Source organism: Cornus florida, unplaced genomic scaffold (genome assembly GCF_030987335.1).
Source record: "Cornus florida cultivar Cherokee Brave unplaced genomic scaffold, ASM3098733v1 CherokeeBrave_3.0.0_Hap2_Chr05, whole genome shotgun sequence".
Classification (NCBI taxonomy): Eukaryota; Viridiplantae; Streptophyta; class Magnoliopsida; order Cornales; family Cornaceae; genus Cornus; species Cornus florida.
Window position 1 is genome coordinate 80,515,725 of NW_026775575.1, and position 9,942 is coordinate 80,525,666.

Genomic DNA, 9,942 nt, shown 5'->3' on the forward strand with positions numbered 1-9,942 from the left:
ATTGAAGTGGGTTTGAATGAAACAGAGTAATTGAAGCCCCAGTAAGAGAGTGAAACCCGAACACTACCACACTACTCCTGTCGGCCGACCCACACACTCATCATCGGAACCCTAACCTCGCCGACGACACAGCCCCTTTCCGTCTTCACACTCGCGGCCGAATTTAATTTCAATTGAAACCCAATTGCTCCGCCTCAAGTGACTGAGGCGGAGCAATTACGGCCGCCGGAGCAGGCGTGGCTGTGGCAAAGGGCAATTACGGCCGTCTGATGATCGCTCGTTCTCTCTCTCTACGCTCATACCTGTTGATTTCAGAACCGCCGCAAGCCATTGCCGTTTCATCCCGCCAAGCCAAGCCGCGTCGCAAGCTCATAGCCGAGCTACTTCTTCCATCACGGTCGAGACCTCACCGGCCGACCTCTTCACAGCCGACCCCTCCATCGCGGCTGAGTCCTCGACATCATCCAAAGCCGAAACCGCCGAGCCCGTATTCATCCTTGCCGGCCGTTCCTCTAACCGCCAAGCCCTCGCTGTGCCAAAGACCCATATACCCTGCGAAGATGGTATGGCAGAGAGCTGTGAAGAACCCACCGGCGATGGAACTCAGTGCTGCGACTAGCAGCGGAGTCGAGTTTTGCAACGACGACTCTGAATACCGGCGGGACTGGACGTATCGGAAGCGGTGGTTAGGATGATTGAAGAGCTCGGAACTGCCGAGCATGAACTTGACTTTATCAGTGGCGGTGGAGGACTGCAAATGGGTCTGCTAGCTTGTGGTTGATTGAAGAAGATGGGTGCTCACTTTGGTAGTGAGAACTGTGCAAGCATGGAACTGGGTTTGCTTTTTGATTTTTTTTATTAAAAGTCACCAAAGCTCAAAAGTGAGGAACAAAGTCAAGTTACGACTTGATGCAATTCCGGCGAGGCTAAAAAGACGATCGGCTGAGAGAGAGAGACGATCGGTAATGGATTTAGGTAATAAGGGCTTTTTGGTATTTTTGTATGACAAGGGTGAAATGGGTATTTAGAAAGAAAAAAAAGTAGCTTACACGCGCTTGATTGCGGTCAAAAAATTTCTATTGGTGACCGGATTGGGTAAATTATAACGAAGTACAATAATTCAGGGGGTTAATTGCATTTTTTTTTAGTTCAGGGGGTTTATTGTATTTTGGCCTATAGTTCAGGGGTTTTTTTTGTACTTTACCCTATCTTTTATAATGACATAATATGTTTGGTTGGAGGAAAGGATTGCAAAGGGATGGATGAATCTTTTCGTGCTTGGTTGGAGAGAAGGGAAGAAGCAAGGAGGGATGAAACATCCCTCATTTCTTCTTTCTTTTTTTTCTATCTGCCCAATTTTTGGGGAAGGGAGGAGAGAGAAAATGAATATATAAATACCTACACATGCAATTTTCACTTTTCACCTTTTTAAAAAAAAAAAAATCAAATGGATATTTACCTTTTATTATTTTATACAATGAGGATATATTGATAAAAAAATAAATAAAAACTCACTTTTCCTTCTCTCTAGCCAAAAAAAAAAAAAAAAAAATCACCACATCCATCATTTATACTGTCCATTCCATTTAACCAAACAAAAAATGAGAGAACCCTTCCTTAAGGTTTCCTCATCCATCCCTCCCCCTATCTATTCCATTCATTTTTCCATCCCTCCAGTCAAATGATCAACATAAATTTTTTTAAAAAATAATTTTTCTTTAGTATGATTTTTTAAGGTATTTTTTCTTTATTAATTTTTTAAAAATAAAAATTTAAGAAAATTGTTTCAAGATATTTTTATTTTTTTATAGACGAATCATTAATTTTTTTCGAAAATAATTCTTAACAACACTATGCGGAATGAGTTATTTTTATTAATTTAATTTTATATTAAGGGACATCATTTCTTAAATTTATATTAAGAGACATTTTTATCATTATAATATAGGGGGTTTTATTTCAAAAAATAAAAAAATAAAAAATTGCAGGGCATTTTTGGGCCAAAAATTAAAAATGGAAGAATTTTTTTTTGCAATTTGCCTTTGATTTTACAAATGAAAAGTCGAGTGCAATTTGGCCATATATATAAATGGTCTACTCCCATTATTTAGTATACTATTGTAGACTGAACAACAAAGCATGAATTGAGGTAGCAGAACCACAAATTGTTTCACAATGATCAATTTATGTGATCCTTCTTGTGCACAAAATTACATATTGTAAGAGGGGTTTGTTTCACATATTTGAATGGGGAATGATTTAGATATATAGGGCCTATATAATACCCCTAATTTTTAAAAGGATAGTCCTGGTATTTCATTAATTGTTTAATTGCATTTTTTTTTAATTTATTTAATTGGTTATTTATTTGTGTATTTGGTTGCATTGATTATGTGATTGTTTAATGGTTATTTAAACTGGATTTTTGTTTTACTTTAATTGATTAATTGGTTAATTATTTTCTTTTAGTTGATTAATTGTTTTGATTTCATTGGTTTGTTTGTAGTTGATTATTTAATTGCTTTAGTTGAGTTGGTTTAATTAAATTTATTTAGTTTTAATGGGACTATATGATTGGTTGCATATATAGTATACACATAAGTAAACATAAGTAACCGACATAGTTTTAACCTAGTTTTCTTTATGGGCTGAGTAGGTTATGTTTAGGGTTTAATTGAACCTAAGGTAGTGGCCTATAAATATTCAAGTAATATTCTGACTAGGGTTTTAGAAAACTATTACGATATAGTAAGGGCTGAAGGACTTGGAGAAGGCTGGGAAGGAGAATAGAGAGCAAACAAAGAGAGTTTCGACGGCAAATTGAGGCGAATGTCGGCGTAAGGCAAGTTCTATCCTTACTCTCTCCCTTAGGTTTCGTGTTCTTTACATTCTTAAACAGTTCTAGGACTAATTAAATCAACTAAACACATGCTCTGTTCGTGCTTAAACTGAAACTTATCAGTATGTGTTGTATGTTTAAAATTCTGTTAAAACGTGATAGTTGCTCGCATATATCTCTGTTTAACCTATGTATGAAATGCAATAAAGACTTAAACATGGACTGGGGAAAACTGCTGGAGTTGAATTATAATTTCTGGAAACCATAGCATAGGGCGAGGAGTTGCAAAAGGGTTCTGAAGAAGAGGGAAAACGAAGAGGCGAGGCAAGAGAGGGAGAGAGCCGGCTCTCCCTTGGAGAGAGCCGGCTCCTCTTGAGTAGAGGCGGCTCCCAAGTGGGGGAGCCGGCTCCAAGTTCTAAAGGAGGCGGCTCCCCTTTTGGGAGACGTCTCCTTTATGCATTTTTTTCATTTTTTTTGAGTTTCCAGCCAGTTTTGATTACAGGGGTTGGTTTTCTGTGGTTTTAGTTGGGTTTGGGGATGTATGTGGAGTGTGTGGATGATGCTTAAAGACAGCTACTTAAGTCCCAAGAGGTGTTAATAAGTTAATTACTTGGGTAGCTCGGACAACAAATAGTTAAATCAATGAACACACTGTTTAGAGTTTAAAAAAAATTCTGTCGGTAATATTTTCTGAGACGGATAATATAATTAAAACATGTTTCACTTCATATTATGATCATGTACTTGAATTATAGTTATTTTGGATGAGTTGGTATCGAGTGATCTAGGTTTTAAATCAAACTTAGCATTACTGGATTCCGGGAGCACTATAGGATAAGCATGTCTATATACCCACTGTAACTCTGTTTTGATGTTTCCGTGATTACAGTTTGCATAAATTGTTGAATATAAACTTAGTTGATATTTACTTTAATACCTGTACTATCAACGGTTGGCTGTTGAAAGTTATTAAAATTTACACGTAATAGTATACCGGTTTTACCGAAACTAAGCATGTTTATATATACTGTGGTTCTGTTATTGATACTTATCTTGTCACTGCTGGTGTCAATTTCTGGAATAATGGATCTAGTTGATAGTTATCTTAATTGACTGTAATATCAACTGTTGGATGTTGTATGCTATTAAGATTTAAACTTAGTACTATACAAGATTTTATGAAACACTATACATTAAGTGTATTTATGAAAATACTGTAATTTTGTTTTGATGCATTCATTATCGCTGTCAGTATCAATTGTTGGAAACATGGATTTAGTTGATATTTACCTTAAGTGTAAGTTTATCAACTGCTGGATGGTTGGAGTATGCACCGGTATGGGACGGTGGCATACTAGGGACGGTTTGGATTCAAAACACCAGAACCTACCTACTCTGGATTAAAAATTGGATTAACTAAAAGTTAAGTCCTATTGATTGTAGTGTCATGGCAACAACTAGTTGAGCGGCACTACTAGGATTCAGGATGGATTTTAAATATATTGTTATGGTACCTCGATATGAGCTTGAGTCTCAGGATCGACGGTTAGGGAGCGTATATGCATTGGGATGCATAGCTGGATACGATGGTTAGAGGTGTACCCTGTTTAGGTTTAGGTACACATGCCCACTTCATGTGCGTTTTTAGCATGTTACCTCTATTCAGGTTGAGACCGGCCTGTAGTCCAGTGAGAGTCCTTTAGTGTGACTATACATATATACACTTATGGACTATTAGCTATTGTTAAATTGCTTAGGATGTACATGCGTATCGGGCCTCTGTTTGGACTGTAGTAGTTTAGAACTTGTGCGTGGGCCTGACCCACTTCTATTTTTCAGGTACACGACAGTTCCAGGCTTAGACGTGTTCGTGCTGAGCAGAGGTCTCTATTCACTCTTCCGACAACGTAGGATTCTCTCCATAGCTTTATTTCTGGATATTTATTACAGTTGTTTTATCTTCCGTTTGGATGTTTAACAGGGGTCCACTAGAGATGGATTCCCGAGTTGTAAACTGAAGGAGTTTTGGAGTTTGGGTTATCAGATTCTAAGTATTTAATTATAAAGGATTTTACTTTTAGTTTCTTTCAGCTTAAACTTTATTTTTTTTTTTTAAATTCATTTTTGTCATCTGTGTTCGTATTACATATTAATTGTTTGATATTTCCCTCGGGTTTGGGCTTGGGCCTGATCAACCCGTGTCTCGGATCCGAGGGGTATCACAGCCTACTTGGCTAGTGCTTTTGCTTCATATTTTTTTGTTTTTATTAGTGTACTGTAGTGAAACAAAAGCACGAAGCACGTTTCGTTATATTTGTTGTGCTGTTGAATAGTACCAAAACGCTTCCAAAATTGAGGTCAAAATCGAAAGTATTAAAATGATGTTTTTGTTTGCTTCCGCACTGTACCAAAGCACTGTTCAAAAAAAAAAAAAAAACTTTCTAAAATAACATTTTTAACTGACCATTCAAATTTTCAAACTTGCAACACTTTTTACCAAACATGCACGCTTTCATGTTTTTGATTTTAAAAATCTTGTAACAAATTTAGGTTACTAAACAAGCTTCTAAATAGTGTTGAACATACTCTAAAAGCAAAAATATTGCTTCTGCGTCGTGTCAAAGTAAAAGTACAAATCAATTGTGGTTGCCAAACGGCCCATAGTATTTAACAATTTAAACTTCTTTTTTTTTTTAGTTGGTACTCACACACACATCTCAATTGAGACTCAAACTCCTGACATTTTTTTTAAGAAGTATGAACTTAGTACCGCTAGGCCACTGGCCTGTTGATTCAAAGGTTAAGCGTCCCACCCGTAATTAATTTGATGCCAAGGCCCACCTTAATGGAGTCAAATTAAAATATATGCATCCATAAGAAGAGAAGCAGTAGTTTTGCATAAAAGTAACAACTGACAACCAAGTTAACAAGAAGAGTAGTAACAACCTCTAAGCTACAAACAAGCTGTTAAAATACTACTATTATGCTAAAAAAGGGAACTAACAATGCCTTTTTCCTACTTGACTAGTGAAATTAAAGATTGATTGCAATCCCATTAATTAATACTAAGTTGAAACAAACCTAAATTTCAAGTAGGGGCATTGGCTTGAAGTTGAGTGCTGATTCTCTCAGGGGAGGAAAACATCTGAAAGGACTGTGTTGGAATACAAGGAGGCCTGCACTATCTCCAAACCCTAATAAAAGCACACACAAAAAAAAAAAACACACTACTCAACTAAAGCAACAACAACAATTTTAATTAAAGAAGCCAATTGAGAAGATTTAAAAGGGTAGTAGTACCATTTCCATGTCAATCTCTACTATCATTTCTTGAAGACAACCAACATCTTTAACCTCAATAGTGTTCAGAAGAGTGATGCTAGATATTGTGGACATGGGTTTCACCACCAGATCATCCATCACCATGTATGTCACAACATCTTTAACATACCCATCCAACTGATCTGGCTTGGCAGGAGTGTTTGGAAACAAATGATCACTAACACCAAATGGGCTAACAAATAATGGGAAAGTACTACTACTGAATGGAGGGGTCTGAATGGTGCTTGAAGAGGCTGCCGTGGGCCGCGAGAGGAAGTCCTTATTTTTGTGGTTAGGCAGCAGATAGCTGTTGTCAAAGCCTCTGGCACTCCGGTAGACACTGCCCAAGGATCCGAAAGTAGTCTTGCCGCGCTCAATTAAAAGGGCCATAATGGAGCCAAGGGGCATCCCAAGGAGTCCAAACAAGAAGTCCACAAAGTCCTTTCCGGCCTCTGCAAACAGCACATTCCTCGCCTTGTTCACGAGTAGCTTCAACTTTATTTTTGTATTCTTTTCGGTGAATAGCTTCAAGTTTATTTGTGGTGTCGTGGCCATTTGAGATTGACTGGTTAGCAAAGGAGTGAGCTTGGAGATAACAATGTCCAAAATAGGGCCAGAATGCTATCTTTAATATAGATCTGCAACATTTGATCTTTAATTACTGTGCATTTTAAGAAAGTTTGGAGTGCTTGCCACAACTTTATTACCTTTTCCTTTGTCATCTTTTTCTTTTGTTCGAAAGTTAAAATGATGATTCAATTTCACTAGTACAAGTGTTTGTCAAAAATGTAAGGTGAAGATGATTTAAAAGATCAAAGGATGCAAATAAACAATTCACATGTAATTAATCTTTCCAAAAAAAATTATGACGAAAGTTAAAACTATATTTGTTCACAAGGAACGATAACGTAAGTGATAAATTCAGAGAAAATTTAATAATTGTATTAATAATTGAATATGTGATTCTACTCTTTACATTACATATATATATATATTTGTAAATGAAAGAAAATCATAATTCATATAGAAACTAAATGTAACATAAAATATTATAACATATGAAAAAAATTTCAATATGCCCGTTTGCTCCCCGACGGTTCAAACGAGTTATAAAAATTTCAACAATCAATTTTACATCATGCTATCATTTAAAAATCTTCTCACCAATTTTGATGCATATAATATTATATATATAACTAATAACAATAAATTTAAGTTTGAAGAACTGTCAGATCTGTAGATATGAATGCTTTGATCTTCCATTGTATCACCGGTTGTTGTTAAATTCAATTGTAGTGTACGTTCTAAATGTGGAAACACCTAACGTGGCATATATAAGTTCTTTCTGAATTGAAAAAGTATGAAGAGATTCATTGTATATCATGTCTGGTTCATTCTTCAAAACCATATATATCTAACAATAATTGTACCTTACCTTTGATTTACTTTTTTGCGCACCCTTATCACAGGACGTACGAAAAACTTTCAAGATTCATATGGCATCCTAAGACCAAACTTGATTGCTAAGCAAAAGAAAATTTAAATTAAATAAGTAAATAAAAAGGTAAAGAAAATATAGTGCCAATCTTTTTTTTTTTTTTTATTTTTTGTTAAGAGAGATAGGGAAAAAAAGAAAAAAAATGGCATCCCACTTAGTTGCCAAGTAAGATAAAATTTGTAAAAAAAAAAAAAAAAAAAAAAAAAAAAAAAAAAAAAAAAATGTTTTGGGTAGCACTAAACTTGATGATGTCAAAGGTAAGAGGGGTACCATTATAAGGTTGCAAACCTTGGCTTGTCACGGCAAAAGGGTAAACTGTAGTATTGGTTTGGTTTCTGTTTACACTCTGTTCTAAAGTATAAAACGAAAAAGAAGAGAGAGATAAATTAAATAACAAGTAGAACACATATATATTACACGGTTCAGTCATTAGGGCCAACATTAATGGCACGAAGAGTTCAAAAAACTACATCACTTTTATAATACTATCTCAATTCATATATAATACATGAAGACTATTCATATAGATGAAGAAATTATGAATGGAAAGAATTAAAAAATAGGAAATAAGAAGAATTTTTCTCTATTGATTCCTCTAGTAACACCAAATCTTCAATAATAGAAAATAACATCAATTACTGAAAGATTTTCTTCTACTGATTCCTTTTTCAATACTCTCGCTCAAGTTGGAGCATGAATGCGCAACTTACCATTGAGATGACGAGTAATAACTAGTGTGAATGCTGAAGAGAGAAGACGAAGAACAATACTACCGAACACACTGACAGCCCAAAAAAGTCAATAAAAAACTGCTGGAAGCACGGCAAAGGCGAAGACAATGCTACCGAATACACCGGTAGTCCAAACAAGTTGATAAAAACTGTCGGAGACACGGCAAAGATAAAGACAATGCTACCAAACACACTGGCCGCCCAAACAAGTCAATAAAAACTGTCACAGACACGACAAAGACAAAAAACATTACTGTTGAACAAATTGGCAGCCTAAACAAGACACAAATAGTATCGAGAAACCCTTAGCAACATTTCATATGCTAAAGGAATATCCCAAAATAGGGGTTCGAACCTAGGAAGAGAAATTAGACTCTAATACCATGGTGTAAAGAATCAAACGGAAGTGAAGAGATAAATAAAACAAGTAGAACACACAATATTATGTGGTTCAGCCACTAGGGCTTACATCCACGGCACAAAAAGCTCAAAAAGTTACATCACTTTTATAATACTCTCTCATTTCATATAAAATACAATGGTGGATGCTCCTTTATATAGGAAAAAAAAAATATGACAATTGAAAGAATTAGAAAATAGGAAATAATGAGAATTTTTCTCCATTGATTCCTCTAATAACACTAAATCTTCAATAATTGAAAATAACATCAATTATTGAAAAAAAATTATCAATTAAATCTTTAATGTGAAGTGTACGATACCTCTCATATCTTATATGAAGTGATCAAGACGTATTAATGAAAACTATAAAAAAGAAATATTAGGACCGATCACAAGTAGTGTCACGAACCGTCCAACCCGTATATTTTTGTTTTGCACACTTTTCTTCTATGCTTGAAATGTCCATACGTATAGGTGAAATCAAATCTTTCTCCCATGTGCAGAAACACATCATCACACTTATCAGCCCTAATCAAGTCACAGAGCAGCCTTTAAGATGCTTAAGAGCATCTGGTATGCATTATACACCTTTTCTATCTATTTTTTAAAAAATAAAGTACCACGTAAGCATTATTTAATAAAAAATACTTACATGGTACTCTACTTTTTTGTATTGAAAATTGTTTTACGGTATGTAATATAAATATCTCATTATCTATTTATTATTAATTTAATTTAATTTAAAAATTAAATTCCAAAGGTGGGCCATCCACCGGCTATAGCTGAAGATGTTGAGAAAATGAACCAGAAGCTAACAAAGAAAATATTAAAATATTATAACAAAATGGATAGATATTATCTATGTGATTGTCTAATTGTGGAGAGTGGAATAGATAATAGCAGATGACCACTAATTAAGGACTATATCATTCACCCATACCAGCCCCTCTTTCTCTACTTTACTGAAATCTACTCTACATTTATCCCCACCCCGGATGCTTTAAGTAAACACCAAAAAGCAACTCTCTATTAATAAGACCTCTAGGGTAGATCTTAGCCAGACAGCTAAATCGACCATAATTACTTGGTTTATTTTTCATTTCAAACTTGTAACTGGAGGTGTAACACCAAGCTAAGATTTATTTCCTTTG

General features: G+C 35.2%; 1 protein-coding gene across 1 annotated transcript; it reads right to left on the reverse strand.

Annotated features, from left to right (window-relative positions):
* Positions 1-5,685: 5,685 nt before the first annotated feature.
* Positions 5,686-6,790, reverse strand: LOC132310262 (uncharacterized). The gene is made up of 2 exons (XM_059808452.1): positions 6,140-6,790; positions 5,686-6,033 (listed from the first exon to the last, which is right to left on the reverse strand). Exons 1-2 carry the CDS (start codon positions 6,713-6,715, stop codon positions 5,968-5,970), a joined length of 642 nt encoding a protein of 213 aa, XP_059664435.1. The 5' UTR covers positions 6,716-6,790; the 3' UTR covers positions 5,686-5,967.
* Positions 6,791-9,942: the final 3,152 nt, after the last annotated feature.

Coding starts and splice junctions, on each gene's coding strand:
- LOC132310262 (XM_059808452.1), bottom strand. CDS start 6,715: ATGGCCACGACACCACAAATAAACTTGAAGCTATTCACCGAAAAGAAT. Junction 6,034..6,139: donor TAGAGATTGACATGGAAATG/GTACTACTACCC, acceptor TGCTTTTATTAG/GGTTTGGAGATAGTGCAGGC.